The sequence below is a fragment of the Alligator sinensis genome, unplaced genomic scaffold (assembly GCF_000455745.1).
Source record: "Alligator sinensis unplaced genomic scaffold, ASM45574v1 scaffold1114_1, whole genome shotgun sequence".
Lineage (NCBI taxonomy): Eukaryota > Metazoa > Chordata > Crocodylia > Alligatoridae > Alligator > Alligator sinensis.
Genome location: NW_005843195.1, coordinates 203649 through 220462, shown reverse-complemented (window position 1 = coordinate 220462; position 16814 = coordinate 203649). Strand labels below are relative to the sequence as shown.

At 44.7% G+C, this 16814-nt stretch overlaps 1 protein-coding gene across 1 annotated transcript; it reads left to right on the top strand.

The window, feature by feature from the left end:
* Positions 1 to 1157: 1157 nt before the first annotated feature.
* On the top strand, positions 1158 to 2117 carry LOC106723140 (olfactory receptor 14C36-like). The gene has a single exon (XM_014526916.1). It carries the CDS (start codon positions 1158 to 1160, stop codon positions 2115 to 2117), a length of 960 nt encoding a protein of 319 aa, XP_014382402.1.
* The last annotated feature ends 14697 nt before the right edge of the window (positions 2118 to 16814 follow it).

Below are 16814 nucleotides of genomic sequence, written 5' to 3'. Positions count from 1 at the left end.
CATGCAAAACTACATAGGAACTAACCCAATTGCAACTTGGTGCCTCTGTGCATGCTAAGGTGCCCAGACTGGCTAACTGGGACAACAGAGCCAGACAGAGAAGCTCAGGGCCTTCTCAGAGATCCCATGACTTGTGTTGTGAGGGAGATTAAACCAGAGCACAGCTCTGCTGTTCTGCTAACATCTGTACAGCTCTGACTGTTTACACCTGGGCTTTTCCATCTGAGCTGTGCAGGACTCCAGGGAATGAGTCCCATGAGCCTTTGGAAGAAAAGAACTAAAAAATTACCGATTTGCTTCACTCCTTTTCTACAAGGCGGGGTTGTGGTCAGCTGCACACTCAGAAATCTGGTTGGGTTTACTCCAGTCGTTCGGTGACAGAGGGAGGAGAGAAAGACCTCTGAGTTATCTGTGCTTCTGGGGATCTAGACTAGTGGTCAGTGCAGAGGAGATCTGAGAGATCAATTGGACAAGAGCAAAGGATCTCAGCAAGGGAAGCCTGAATATGACACAAGATCAGGACATTTCCACAAAAACAAGTTCAGTAAGTTTTCTTTATCAGTGAAGTCTCATGTCTTAGGAAGATGCAGATGACAATTAAAAACATTAAAGTTGGAAAACCTGGCTCCATAAATCATACTGCATTTTATGTATCATAGATTCAAAACTACAAGAGTGAATGAAGAATGTTTCACTGTTTTTGCTATTAATTCAGATAAAGTTATACAGCTTAGTGGGAGTTGGGTGGAGGGTGGGGTGGGAATAGGACTGCTAAGGAAGTCAAATTTTATATACCTTTTATTTCACATGTATTTGTTTCCAGCATACATTTTCTAGGTCAGATGGATAAATTATAGACTTTTGGATTTAAATAAATAATAATAAAAAAATCCTGATTCGTGGCTGGGCTAACATTTTCTTCTCTTTCTAAATGGAATATCAAAATATTTTATTTTATGTAGGGTCTTGCCATGGAAAAAATAATTTATTAAAATCAAATTTTCCATGAGGCAAAAATTGGAATATTTATGTTCTTACCATGAAATTTGGAGACTTTATTGATGGGAATATCAAAGCCACTGAGTTTGTCACTCTCCTCCTTACCACTGTCCTTGTTCTATTATACCCAGGACTTGCACGGTGTCCTGGGAAGGAAGATGCCCAACTGGACCACTGTAACTGAGTTCCTCCTCCTGGGATTCTCTGACACTCGGGAGTTGCAGATCTTACACTTTGTCACCTTTCTCGCAGCATACCTGGCAGCTCTGGTGGGGAACCTGCTTGTTATCACTGTTGTAACTATGGACCACCACCTCCACAGCCCCATGTACTACTTTTTGGTTAATTTGTCCATCCTTGACCTTGGATCCATCTCTGTCATAGTCCCCAAGTCCATGACCAATTCTGTCTTAAACTCCATGACAATTTCCTATGCTGGATGTGTGTCCCAGGTCTTTCTCTTGTTCCTCTTTTGTTCAGCTGACTTTTCATTCCTCACCATCATGGCATACGACCGGTACATTGCCATCTGCAAGCCACTGCATTATGAGATAATATTGAACAGAAGAGCTTGCGTCCAAATGGTTGCCAGTGCTTGGGCTGCTGGTGTCATCTACTCTGCACTGCACACTGGGAACACCTTTAGTCTCCCCTTCTGCCACTCAAATATCATCAACCAGTTCTTCTGTGAAGTGCCCCAGCTGCTCAAGCTCTCCTGCTCTAACACATACCGCAGAGAGCTGGCAGTTCTTGCCTTTGGTGTATTTCTAGGTTTAGTCTGTTTTGTTTTCATCATTGTGTCGTATGTTCAGATCTTCACCGCAGTGTGGAGAATCCCCTCTGAGCAGGGGAAAAGGCAGAAAGCCTTCTCCACCTGCATTCCTCACCTTACTGTGGTCTCCCTGTTTCTTTGCACTTCTGGCATTGCCTACACAAAGCCCATCTCTGACTCCCCGTCCCCTCTGGATCTCCTGGCAGCTGTTCTGTATTCTGTGGTGCCTCCATTGATGAATCCGGTCATCTACAGCATGAGGAACAGGGAGATCCATGCTGCCCTGAGGAAGCTGATCCACAGGCTGATCCACTCCAGGAACAATATGTCCATCTTTCTTTCATGACTTTGCTTAACTTATATTTTTGTTTTCTAATTTACACATGAACTTAGTTTTTTCATAGTATTGTGTGAATCCTCCATATATAAAATGAAGACGGTGGGTTAATTCTGTAACTCTGTAATGTTGTAAGGTCAAAGACTTGGCTTTTATCATTTTGTGTTGGCACTGTTGAAGTGGGAAAGTAATGTTTCATGCATCAATTTTAGGGTCTTTGCACCATCTAAAATATATCCCATCAATTGCAAGAGAATGAAGAATTAAAGAGTTTTGTTTACTAATTGGTGTAATCAATTATTCAGATGACAGAATATACAGGCAAATCTCCAGATGATGTGAAACTGGAATGAAGTGCAAGTACTTTAGGGGACAGGGATAGAGTTCAGATGGATGCAGATAGATTGGGAAGCTGGGCTTGAAACAATAAAATGAAGGCCAAGGAAATAAATGCAAGTTGCCGCACATAGGGGAGTAAAATCAAGAGCACAAATACAGCTTGGGTTATAACTGGGTGGTATCATTGTTGAAAAGGTGGGTCACAGACTCAATATGAACCAGCAATGTAATGCAACTACAGAAAAATTAATGCAGTTTTGGGCTGCAACAACAGGAGTATTAGATGTAAAACAAGCAGGTACATTGTAGCTGTGTTGGTCTAAGGACACAGGCAAACAAGTTTCTTTGGGTGAATCTGATACTTTTCATTAGACCAACTTAAATAGTTGGAAACATTTTTCGTAGCAAGCGTTTGGATTTAAAAGCCAGGAAGAGCACACACCAACTGCAGATGCTTCCCCAGCCTAACGAAGGGTTTTTAAACCCAAAAGCTTGCTAAGAGAGATGTAAAACATGGGAGGTGATAGTACTAGGCTTCACCTAGACTACTGTGTGAATTTCTGGGCTTCGCATTTTAAGATGGATTATTAAGCAATTAGAAAAGTTCAAAGATAGGTGACAAAAATGATAAATTGTTGGAAGACAAGCCATATTAAGAAGAGATGGAGAGAAGTAGGCATATTTAGCTTGCAGAAAGGGCAATTAAGAAGCAAATCACAGCAATCGTGAAATATCTGAAAAACTGCTGTAAAGAAGAGAGTGAACAATTATTCTCCCTTGTTGAATAGGGAAGGACATCAAGCTTCAAATGACAGCGAAGTAGATTTAGATTAGATTTCAGGGGGAAAAGCACCCTTGTTTCTAGACCAGTGCGGACGTGGAATAGACTGCCCAGGGACGTTGTGGAGTTTCCTTCATTTCAGGTTTTCAAAAAGAGGATAGTCATAGGTCACGGATGATTTAGGAGTACTGTTCTTGCATTTGTGCAGGGGGTGGACCACAGGATCCTTGAGGCCCCTTCTAACCCTATGAGTTTATTATTATTATCATTGTAATAGCATCATGCATTTATATTGTGAATTAAAACAGTCAACTGCAACTGAATGGACACTGAGACAGAAAGATTGGTGTGCGTCTTATTACTCAATCTCTTTTTGTTTCTTTTTCCTTTTAGAGGGTAGACAGACAGAAGGGTACTAGTCATCCTAATATTTCATGCAAGGGTGAACTGCTGGAACTTGAGTTGACATTGTTAGGGTAACGATATGGATTTTGGATGTTGGAGTGACGATAGGAAATTTGGGGAGTGCTGAGCGTGCAGCTAAATGAAGGCTTTTACCTGTGTCTCAGCAAAAAGCTGCTGGTCACAAGGCTAGCTGACGTATTAAAAGCTAACTTAGCTAGTGCTTAAGTAAATGGATTCTTAACAAAAGGATAGAGTGCAAAGTGCATGATGTGTTAAGGAACTAGTGTCAGGAGACAACAGCAAAGATACAGCCTTGGAGATGGAGAAGTCAGCAAGAAAACCAGCAAGAACCAGTGAGAAACTGCAAAGTGACCAAAAGAAGATAGGGGTCAAAAGTTTTATGCATGCGCTCTTAGCAGAGAGGCATGTAAATGAATGAATGCATAGGCAATACCAGAAACAGTAAACAGGTGGAGCTGGAGATGGGAGGAGAAATGGGTGGAACCACAGGAAGGTCATGGGTGGAATCCATGTGAATATGTATAGACCAGGTGTATAAATATTGAAAAGAACTGTTGTTCAGGGCTGCTCCCCGTATTCGGTTGGTGAGGGAGCTCGCCCAAAGCCATCTCCGCTCTGAATAAAGCTGTTGCGAGCAACGTGTGCTGGTATTTGCTCCCTGCCCTGCTCTGGCTAATGAGCAACAGGATCCCTGGGCAATTGGACCATCATCTCCCCAGTCGTTGGGTGCCACATGGAGTCGGGGTCTAACAGACATGACTAAGGTTTTGTGAACTTGTCCGGTTATAGTAACACAGCACTTTCCAAATAAAAAGTATTTTAAAGGAAATGTCCTGATCAGCTTTGCTACTGATCACACTAAACTTTCTGGAATTAGCCCATGTCTTAACTACTGTAAATAAGCTTTGAATACAGCAATATTCTGTCTAAACCTCGGTATGGCAAAGTGCTTCCTCTTTCCATCTGAGAACATGCTTCCTTGCCCATAACTCCCAAGTGCTCCTTCATCATTTTTTTTCCCTCCAGGCTGTGACTGCAAGATTTCAGGGCAAGGATGAGAACTACAGACATTAGGAAGCTCAGTTCGGGCCCACAGTAAGCCATGAAACAAGCCTTTTTTTGCACCACAGGGAAGAGGATACACAAGGAGAACATTCATGTAGATCTGCTTATGGCAACATTTTTATTTGTGATGCAGACAGAGCGGGTTTTTTCCAAATGGCAAAGGAATGATTCAAGGCTGAGGAAGGCATACCATTGAAGAACAGAGTCTCATTAATCTGTGTTAGAGCACATCATTTTCCGCCAAAGCCTTGAGATCCAGTGTTCAGAGGGCTAGCACTTTCAAAAGTGCTTCGGCATTGTTGGGTGCCTAAATACATTTGGCTGGTTTGGAAACAGCTGTCTCATTAACTCCAAGCCTTCATATTGTGTTTTGATCATAGTAAGGGAGGGTTACTAGATCACTGGGGAAAAAAAAAAAAAAACAGAGCCATAAATATCTGTTCACCGCTGTTTAAACAGGTTGAGGTTTAAAAAACAAACAAACCCCTAAAGGAAGTTAGGTGCTTCCTAAATGGGATTTAAGGTCTCAAACTCACTTGCCTGTTTCAAAATATTCATAGGAACCTAGGACTGGAAGGAAGAGTATTGCTTCCTCCTATAATATGGTCCTAATACAACAACTCTGTTCCTTGGGTGCATCTATTCATGAAATTAGCAGCTGCATGAACTCCATCACAGTTCTTGCTGGAGTTTCTTGTTCCTAGGTACAGAATTAGAGTAGATGGCATTAGATTAGCAATCTGCTCCAAATAATCCTTGGCAGTGGGAGGGGGGCACAGAGGATGGAGGGGGTGGGGTTAGGGAGACCTGTCCATGGCTCCTGTGTGGAGATCAGGATCTCAGTCCAGCTCGATGGTGCTGGCTTGGTGTGATGCCTTGTGCCCGAGTGTGGGGAGTGGGCGGGGGTGGTAAGCACTGGTGGGACCGGGGAGAGGGGAGACATGAGGGGGAATCAGCACCAGGCCTTTCCTGTAGGGTTTGTTAAAGACACCATCAGCATGCGTAGGTGGGAAATGAAGATCACATGTAACAAAAAGGATTGAAGGCGAGACTTGTGAAGGGGGGGTCGGGGGGATCATGCCCTCATCCTGCTAAATGAGGTCCCCCAGCTGGCTGGTGGGTCTGAGCCTGGTTCCTCCTCTTCCCACTGCAGCACTGCTCAATTTAAAGGGGTATACATACACAGGGTGCAGCACCAGCTGTTCCCAGCCCGGTTCAAGGGAAGGCTGATTTCGGTATCCCCCTGCAACAGGGATGTGTGAGCTTCTGCTGCTTTCAGATCTGATCAGAAGACAAGGGCTTTGCCCCAGCTCAGAGCCCTCTCATTATGTTTTCTGGCATGCAGTACAAGGTGTATATGTTGTCCAGCTTCTTACCCCCTCGCATCTTCTCCCTGCAGTCCCAGTGCTGCTTATAGCCCCACTCTCAGGCGTAGGGCATCACAAGGCTTGGGACCACAAGTTCCGTGCAGCTGGGAGCTGTCCCCCACTTCAGGACAGTTCCCGCCTCTCTCCAAAACTCAGGCCCATCCCCTGTGCCCCATGCCAGCCCAGGGCTGGCACCGGGGAAGCCTAGAACTCCCCCTGGCTGTTGCAGGGGGCAAAGCAGGGCAGGTGGATAGGAACAGCCCTGTGCTCAACTGCTTCCACTGGGAGGAGATTTGCTCCTGATGCAGGTGCATATGGATATATGTCCCCAGGTGAGGTTTGGTGGGTTGATAATTTTGACCATGCAACACTTTTTGACATATTGTGCTGAGATGCTTCTGCAGAGCAGTGTAACAGCTGTATAGCTCTCTGGGCTGCAAGAATGGTGGACGCACCATGTCTAGTACCCTTTGCATAAAGGCTGGCAAATGCTTGCACTGGGTGCCATGGCTTTTCCAAGCAGGAAAATACACTATGCACCGTGCATGCTTTTTATTGGACCATCTACAATGTAATCATAACCCCCACTGCAAACTGAGGGCTCCAATTGGCTGCGCTTGTGCTTTAAAGCACCCATAATGTGGGAAAGGTGGAGAGGAGGATCCAGGCGGGCGCGCCCCCCCCCCCCCCCCCCTGCCACTCCTCCACTGGAACGGGAACTGAGGCTTGCTCCAAGAGCTGACACGCCAGCGATCAGTTAGTGACTGGGAGGCGGAGTCGGGGTATCCTCACAGCCAATCTTGCCGACTGGGGGGAAGGGGGCATTCCCCCGTGGCTGATCACATTGACCAGGAAGCAGCCACGGCACTCCTGGAAGTGGCTGCAGCATTCCCAGTAGTGGCTGTGGCACTGATGAAAGGAGTTCAGAACCTCAAGAAGAAATAGAGCTGTGTTCACACCATCTAGTGGCAGGTCCTCACAATAAATGTGTTGCTATTTATTACAATGAGAGGGGAGGTTAAATTCTAAAAGGAAACTGTTTTATTTTTATCAAAAGGATATGACCATGCGAGTGTAATCAGTGCAGGAGTCTGCTGTAAAGGAACAACCCCCATGATACAATTATTCACTTACAGTTACATTGCTAGATTGTATTCAAATGATTAATTTTAATATTCTCTATGGATAATATATATATATGTATATATGCCTTCTTTTTGATAAATCTCTTTCTCTTCCTGTGTTGGCTACAAATGTCCAACTCGGGATCCTTAAAATTCTAGTTTATTAGGCGGATTGAAACACTGTAATCATAAACCTTGGGGCTGGTCCCCACACACACATGCACACACATACACACACACACACAGTAGCAGGCTACAGAGTCAGGTATACCTATCCTACAAGCGCTGGAGTCTATCGTTGAGGCTTCTTTCAGCGTGGTGTTATCTTCCAGAAGGGGGTCGCCGGCTGGCCCTTCTGGCTGGACAGGTCTGGTCGAGTTGGAGATCAAGAGGGTGCCCCTGAGGGTCACTTTTCACTGCCTTTTATCTGTCCCTGGCAGACTTTGGTGACTCCCTAATTTTCAGGTTTGCCCAATCCAGGGGTCATTGACCCTCGTGGGACTTCTCCCCCCCTCGGTGGCTACTGGATGGCATCTGTCAGCCCCAGGGGTTGCCCGCATGTACGTGCAGGTGTTTCTAGCCTTTGATCAGTGACGTTTAGCGATTTCCTGGTTGTTACATTGTCTTCTATTGAGTTCTTCCCTTGGTTGATCTGAAGCTTCCCAGGTGTTAATTGCTGTGTGCTACCTTGTTACACATTCAATCACTGATTCACTCGCTCTTTCAGGGGCCAGCCTGATACAGAGAAGGACAGTTTGATTCCTGCCCTTGTTAACATTGTTACAATGTATAACTTACTAAAACACATTTAGTTGAAAGTTGAAAGGTGAGGAGTATAAAATATAAGCTACAAATGCCATGGCACACAAATAGATAAAAATACCAAACTACAAGGGGAGACAAAATGCACACATACAAATTTTAAAACACAATTCCTTATCTTAAAGTGAAAGAGAGAGGAAGGAAGAAAAGGTAGAAAAAGAGAAACATATCCAAAGAAGGGAGAGCAAATGCAGGCAAGAGGAAAAGGGGGCTTTCTGCTACACCTGTATATAGTTATATATATATAATAAAGAAACCCATCTGTTCATTGGCTTTGGAGTAAATGTTTGGGCAGTGAGGGTGAGGGCCAAACCCGCTCCCACAGACACCCATCAGCAGATCTGCCTAAGGGAGATCCCAGGGCTACTGGCACCTTGAGGATCTGAAATCTGACATATCACCCAGCCTAGTGCACCGGCAAAGGTTACAGTAGTATAAGGCTACTGCACAGTAGTGTCACTTAAAAGGTGTTTGCTGGTGTTCCTGTGTAGTAACTCTTGTTACTGTGAATTTATTTAATACTTCACTTATACAAGCACTAAATATATATGCAGTAAACACTGTGCAGTAGTGTTTTGTGTAGATGCACCCACTGGACCTTTTTTTAATGCACAGTAACTTTTAAGTTAACCTACACATAAAAACAAACAAACAAACAAAAACAAACAACCCCCCCAAAAAACCTTGCACTCATCTGCTGCTGCAGCTATCGTAGCCTCTGGGGGCTGATGGCAGAGCCCTCCCCCCCCACACAGCGTGGGGTAGTGGTGGGGCTCTGGGGATCTGCCCCCCTGCCTGGCAGGAAACAGTGAGTGCAGGTTATTTTGGGTTTTTTTTAAGGTGCCGGGACACTGGGGCCAGCTGGGGCGGCCATTGATGGGGCTGGGAGAGCAGGTGGGGGATCAGGCCTGTTCAGTTCAGAGATTCAGACAATATGGCAGCCGCTGAATCTGCAACTCAGATATGGTTGAATTGATTCAGGATAGTGATTTGAATCACTGAATTGAATCACTGTCCCCGAACCGGATGAATCCGAATCTGAAGTGAATACTAGCTGCTTTGTACAGGCCGACTGCATATGACACACATTCTGGCCCAGAAGTAGGAAACAATAAGTAAAAGATGATCACAGTAAAGAATGAAACAAAACTTTTTGCCTTAAAATACATGAATCCAGAAAGGCTTGTTTCTGATTCTGTGCTTCAGAGGTAGGCCGGGCTCTAGGGAATAAGCCCCAGAAGCCCTAACAGAGAGATGTGGATAAATCAACATCCTGCAGCATCAGTTTTTCCAAAGCAGTGAAGTTCACCGTCTTCTGCAGAGAGAAACTGGTTTGGATCTATTTCTGTCAGGTCAGTCTTGGAGCATAAAGAAAGATCCTACCAAGATATTTTGACTTCTGAAGGTGTGGTAGTGGCAGGGAAAAGGGAATTTAGATAGATCAGTAGAAGGAAAATAAGCAAAGACTCCTGGCACTGGAGAATCAGATCACAAGCTGAGAAAAACTTCACATTAATTTGTATAATAAATTTACAGCAATGTGCTTAGGTGGTAAGAAGAGGGATTAATGTGGAAATTAGATAGATCAGTAGAGGGAAAATCACGCAACAGTCTTTGTGAAGTTTTTCTCAGTTTAAGATAGAGCCTCGAGATTCTTTGCTTAAGTTTTTAACTGCAATTAAATATGGTTGGTTGGCAAGAAGGGCATGTGGGGGTATTTAAGAACCTGAAAATGACATTGAAGTGGAAAGCTCTCAGCATTTTAATAGCAAGGTATTCAATATTGTTCAGCTGGTCAAAGGAAAAAAGAAAAGAAAGAAAAGAAAAGAGCTCCCTTTAGAAAGCTGAAATTGCCATCAAGAACCCACACATTTCAGTGTTTCAGCAACTTGAGATTTTTTTTTTTTTTTTTTCTAATCCAAAACTCCTGGAGGCTGCCTATTTTAATCCAATTTATTCCTTCACCCCCATATTGATAGTTCTTCATAAATTGATGGTTTTGAAAAAAAATGCATGTATTGTGAGAAAGTATGTTTAACAATTAATTTTTTTATAAGAAACATCTTTCTAGGCTTAAATTCTAAGCCACACCAGAGATTCCACGCCAGAGATTCAGTATTGCCCAGCAACACCAGAATTACAATCCCACCTCAGTCATTGCATCCAGATTTGGTTGTTTTCCAGAAAAAAATGCCTGGAGGAGGGAGAACTCAGTAAGCCCCGCAGTTGATCCCCCTAAAAACGTCTTTTACATATTCGAGTTCCTCTCAAGTTAGGGTCAGGGGACGCAAGAAAGTGAGATGAGGAAATGCATAATGAGAAGCATCTCTTGCCCAAAAAAGCTTCAAGTTCTTGTACCCAAATGACAAAGATTAATGACACAACGTGGAGATAACAGAAGGATGGCACTGGCCTATTATGGCATAGAGATGAGTGTCCAGATGGGGATGGGGACCATATAAATTGGCAAATAGCCACATGGAAGGCACTATTCAGATTCATTTCAGACAAGGTGACACTTAGGATGGTGTCTATGTATATGCTGTATATACCAGGGAAGCGGAAAGGTGGGTGTGCTAGCACTTTATTAACCAGCTTCTTATTGTAGCCACAAGTGCTGTGTTGCCTGATCTTGATGTTTGCTGAGCTTCTTGCTTTTCTTGTTTCTATTAAAAATCAAATACAAAATGCTGCACTCTGGTCTGCCAATTTGATGAAGGGAGATGGTTTCATAGTGAGATCTGAAATAAGGAGAATGAGAGCATGAAGCAATGAAAAGTCAAACCCACTGAGATATTGCATAACCAATATTCATAATTATAAACATTGTTTTGTTCTGAAAGCGTCTCTTTTGTGTGGTTTGGTTTTATATATATAAAACCACTGTTAAGGATGTTTGTGGAGCTCTTTTATACTAAAAAAAAAAAATATTCCCAGCAATAATACTTTCCACTGACAATTTTACAGCACTTAAAGACAGTACTGACAGTTCATGAGCTGTATCTGATATGAGATTGCCTCCTGTTATATTTGTCACATTAATCCTGGCAACTGTTCTTGTCCTTCCTTCACAGGCCTTGCACTATGCGCTGAAGAGGGAAATGTCCAACTAAACCACCATGACTGAATTCCTGCTCCTGGGCTTTTCTGATATTTGGGAGCTCCAGATCTTACACTTTGTTATCTTTTTCACAGCACACTTGACAGCCCTGATGGGGAATCTCCTCATCATCACAATTGTAACTCTTAACTGTGAACTTCATTCTCCCATGTTCTTTTTCTTGATTAATTTGTCCATCATGGACCTTGGCTGCATCTCAGTGACTGTGCCCAAATCCATGTCTAACTCTTTACTGAACACCAGGTCGATCTCCTACTCTGGATGTGTTGCCCAAGTGTTTTGTCTCATCTGCTTCTTGGAAGCAAATTTATCCCTTATCACAGTTATGGCATATGACCGATACATTGCTGTCTGCAAACCACTGCATTATGGGATAATAATGAACAGAAGAGCTTGTGTCCAGATGGCTGCTTGTGCTTGGGCTGCTGGTGTCATCTAATCTGCACTGCACACTGGGAACACTTTTACCATACCCTTCTGCCACTCAAATACCATCAACCAGTTCTTCTGTGAACTGCCCCAGCTACTCAAGCTCTCCTGCTCTGACACATACCGCAGAGAGCTGGCAGTTGTTGCCTTCAGCATGTGTTTAGCTCTAGGCTGTTTTGCTTTCATCGTTGTGTCATATGTTCAGATCTTCACCACAGTGCGGAGAATCCCCTCTGAGCAGGGCCATCAGAAAGTCTTCTTCATCTGCATTCCTCACCTTATTGTGTTCTCCTTGTTTCTTTCCAATGCCGGCATTGCCTACATGAAGCCCATCTCTGATTCCCCGTCCCCTCTGGATCTCCTGGCAGCTGTTCTCTATTTTGTGGTGCCTCCATTGATGAATCTGGTCATCTACAGCATGGGGAACAAGGAGATCCAAGCCTCTTTGAGGAAACTACTGCAGAAATAATAGATCCAGCACTGTTTTATGACCTTCAATTTACTTATATATACATTTTTGTGATGAACTGTTTTTATATGATTGTGTGAAACCTGCTTATAAAAATGAAGGTGTTGGGCTAAATTTTGTAACATTGTAAGGACAATGACACTTTACACAGATCATTTTGTATTAACACTGTTGAAATGGAAAACTAGTATTCCACATATAAATTTATTTTTGTCCCACCAAAAATAAATTCCACCAATTGCAAGGTCATAAAATGACAGAGAATCATAGGAATTAGCATTCGAAGGGACCTCTGGGGGGACCACGGTTTGCCAGTCTGTGGCTACTTCCGGTCCAGCAGCCAACCATGCTGCAGACCGGCAGCCGCAGCCCAGTGATTGAGAACCCTGATCTAGTCCAAGTCCCAGAATTATGGAGAATTGTACGACTGATTTTACTAATTGATATAATCAATTATTTGGATGACAGAATATATAGGTAAATATCCTGCTGAGGTGAAACTGGGATGAACTGCAAACACTTTATTGGATAAGAATAGATATGGATAGATTGTGAAGATGAGCTAAACACAATAGGGTGAATTGTAAAGAAAGAAATGCAAGGTGCTACATCTAGCGAAGAATAATCAAAAGCCAAAATACAGGTTGGGTTATAAATGCCTGGGTGGCAGCAGTATTGAACAGGATCCGGGGAGTCTGGCGGATCACAGACTCATCATGAAGAAGCAATGTGATGTAGCTGCAGAAAACTGAATGCAGTTTGGAGCTGCCACAACAGAGGTTTTAGATGAAAACATGGGAGGCTGTGGCAGCCATTCTCCATGGTGCTGGTTAGGCTTCATGTAAACTATTTTGTGAAGTTCTGGGCTGCATGATTTAAGAAGGAATATGGAGAAGTTAGAGAAGTTCAGATATAGGTGACAAGAATGTTAAAGGGCTGGAAGGCAAGTCATGCAGGGAAAGGTTAAGAGAACTAGGCATATTTAGCTTGCAGAAAAGGCAATTAAGTGGCTATTCATAACAATTTTCAAATATCTGAAAAGCTACCAAGAAGAAGAGGGTGAACAGCTATTCTCCCTTGCTCCATAGGGAAGGTTATCAAAGCTTCAGATTACAGCAAAGTAGAAGTAGATTAAACTTTGGGGGAAAAAAAAGCACCCTTGTTTTTAGAATAGTGAGGAAGTGGAATAGACTTCCCGGGGAAGTTGTGGAGTCTCTGTCATTGGAGTTTTATAAAAAGAGGCTGGATAGGCACCCATCAGGGATGGTTTAGGAGTGCCATTCCTCCATTTGTACAGGGGCTTAGACCACATGCCCCTTGCGGCCCCTTCTAACCCTTTGACATTATTATTCTAATATAATAAAAGGCTTAGTCTGTCTGTCTGTCTGCCTATCCATAAAGCTTTTGCCTTACTGTGCATGTGCCGATTGGCTGGGCAGCCAGGGGCAGGGACAGCTGAGTTAAAACAGGAGCCCCTTTCCTGTGCCACCTTCTACTGCAGCCTCTGGTGCAGTGGCTCCCTCCACCCCAACTCCACAGAAGCAAAAATATAATACATTGAAATGAGCCCTTTAGAAATGGTGGGGCCAGCTGAGGAAAAGTGGAAGCCCCTCTGTCATAGTGAAGCGGGGGGGGGGAGGAGGGGGAGCAGGGCTGGATTCAAATGGGGGGAGAAGGGAGGCAGGGTCAGACCTGAAAGGGATGAAGGGAGGGAGCGGGATGGGGTCGGATCCAAACTGGGGGGGAGAGGGGGCAGGGTCTGACCCAAAGCGGGTGGGATGGAGCGGGCAGGGTGGGGTTGGACCTGAAGGGTGGGGGAAGGGAAGGGGGGGGAGCAGGGTTGGACATGAATTGGGGGAGGGGAAATGGTGTCAGACCTGAACAGGGGCAGGGGGCAAGGTTGGACCAAACAGGGAGGGAGAGGGGTGGGGCTGGGTAAGATTCAATGTGGTGGTGGAGCAGGGGTGGGGTCTGACTCAATCCAGAGAGGAGGGGGGAATCTAGGTTGGACCCAAGCCTGGTGAGGGGAGTAGGGCAGGGTTGGATCTGAATGGGGTGGGGCAGGGGAGGGGAGTGGGGTCAGACCCAAATGGGAGGGGTAGGGCCGGGTCACACCCAAAGTGTGGGAGTGGGGTCAGACCCGAAGCATGGAGACTGAGGCTAGGGGTGCAGGGTGCGGGACTGGATGGGGAGTTCCATTCCCACTGGCCCCCCTTCCCCGTCATTCTTGATGAGCAATTTGCTAGTTATTATTTAAAATGAGTCACTAATATGTAGTGGATCAAAACAGCGCACTGCAAACACAAAGGCACTCAAAGACATAAAATAAGCTTTTTGGTCCACCAGATGGTGCTGTGATTTCTCTGTAGTTCACCCCTTCAAATTGCTGCAGCTTTTTTTGTTTGTTTTGTTTTTTTCCATGTGCCAGATCCCTGCTCCCACAGCTGCATGATAGGGCATGGGCTGGGGGCCCCAGGTTAGTGTGGGGCACGGCAGAACTGTCTCACTCTCCTACGGCACCGGCCAGAGACTGGGTTTAATTTTTTCAAAAACCCAGTGCGTGCAAACACTGATGTGATGCTCCAGTATGAATCAGTTAAAAATGTATAAACCTATTTAATTCAATGAGGATTAAACCCTGTGATGTGTACAGAGAACTCTCTATACTATCTTTTAATCATTTTTTTCTTTATCTGGCACTTCTGCACAGAATACATGCTTTTTATTCCAGAGCACAATGCTTGTGACTAGAGCTCTCCAGGTGTCAGGGATTGTGTTGAACCTAAATGGGCTGGAGGGGTGTTACATGCTGAGAGTTGCATTGGCAATGGTGGGGCTACCCAACTGTATGCTGCTGTGAGCAAGGGGTAAGGCTATCGCTGGGGAGGGGCTAAATGGGTATTGAAGGTGCAGGTCTGGGAGCTGGTTTGAATGGTGAGGGAAGGAGCTGGATAGGACCTGTTGTCCAAAGTAGGTGCTAATTTATAGCTGAAGCTATGCATGGAATGATTAAATGCATCTAGTGTTTTTAACACAGAAATCCCTGGAGGAGACTGACCAGAATGGCCTTTCTACCCTTCTATCCAAAGACATATGATACAAACTGTCTTCTAAACCAGAAGGCATTTACCTCCCTGCCTTTCACTGAATGGTCAGTGGTGGCTTCCATGTTAGGAAAGCAAAACCGTTTTTCCCTTGAAGGTTGCAAGGAGGACTTATGGGATGACTGTGTAATCCATATGGCCAACATAATGTACAAGCCAATATGATAAAGCGGGGGGTCAGCAGCATTTTCCTCTCAGCTGCAGTACAGCACAGCATAGTGCAAGTAAAGCCCCATGTTATCACAAGCAGCCAAAGACCCTGCTCCACAGGCTGGAGCCAACAGCTTTGTGGGCTCAAACCTAAGGTTTTGTAGGGCAAAAAATGTTGCGTGCACAAACCCCCTAGATTGACAACTTCTGGGAGAAAGCCCAGACAAAACCAATCAAGTCAAAAAGATATATTTTGGGACTTCTGATTTTGTGAATGAATTCCAGGGGTCTTGATTCTGGGATTGGGAAATGTTGATATCTTTAAATTTCTCCCTTCCACCTGCTCGACTCCCACCACAGGCCCAATTGGGAGACCCCAGATGAGGAAGTTAGCATGAATGCTGAATGAAAGAGACACACTTTGTCACATCAGGCTCTGGCATCTGTCAGGTTTGGATCAAGACAAATCAGGTCCATGAATGAGTCTCTGATCCCTTGATGCTCCCTGTGGAGTCTGCCTGCCATGGGTGGTACATGGCATGAGGCTGCACTGGGAAGTATACTTTTTGTGGCACCTGTGCCAGGTGAGCACTCTGTACTAGTTTGGGGGTTTGTCTGGATTGGGCCCATTGACCCACCCTACACGCAGGATCCAATGTGCACAGTGTGGTGCAAATGCTGCATACACTATGCACCCCAGACAGGCCCTGCATTCTGTGTGTAGTGCACATGCTGGACTGGCCCCACACAACTTATGCTGTGCACGGTGCTGAGGAGGGGTTTATGCTCCATGGGGTGTGCGGGGATAGAGGTTTACACATGCTACAAGGAGAAGACATGGCCAGTCCACAATGCAAGTTGCATGCAACGCCTTCACTAGACCACCCTTGAATACAATTCAAGGCATCTCTACAGGAGCTGGTCCAGTCCATAGGCTGCAGAATGGGGTGAGCCACCCAGGTCATGGCCTGACCAATTTTTAGCACGTTAGTTTATATAACCCACAAATGCGCAATTGTCCTCCTGGTTAAAACTGTATAGATATTTTTTTTCAACTGCATAGCTAGTTAAATTAATGTGCTAAAATTTGGTCAGACCATGGCCCAGGTGGCACACCCCATTCCGTGGCCCATGGTCCAGTTTGTAAGAGGTCCATTTTCTGATCCTGGCCTCTATCAGAGACACAGGGCATTGAATTAAAGATGACAGCAATGTTAACATACAGTTAAAAGATTCCCCAAGGAAGTTATAAAAATTGCATTATTGAGCTGAAAAGAGCTAGCTGAAGAGTTATGGGCAGTTTTGAGGAGTCCCAGGCATCTTAATCTGTCCTCCCTAGTGCCTTTTGCCTCTGTCTGCTTGTTGCCATTTTTGGATAGAGTATTCATGGAGTCCAAAGGAACAGAGCACTGAAGATCTGCATTTCTCAGCCTCGTCTATCCTTTGCTAATCCCACGATTCATTCATCTGAAAGTCAAGAAGACCAGATTTTGAGACAGAACAAGGTGG

Coding starts and splice junctions, on each gene's coding strand:
- LOC106723140 (XM_014526916.1), top strand. CDS start 1,158: ATGCCCAACTGGACCACTGTAACTGAGTTCCTCCTCCTGGGATTCTCT.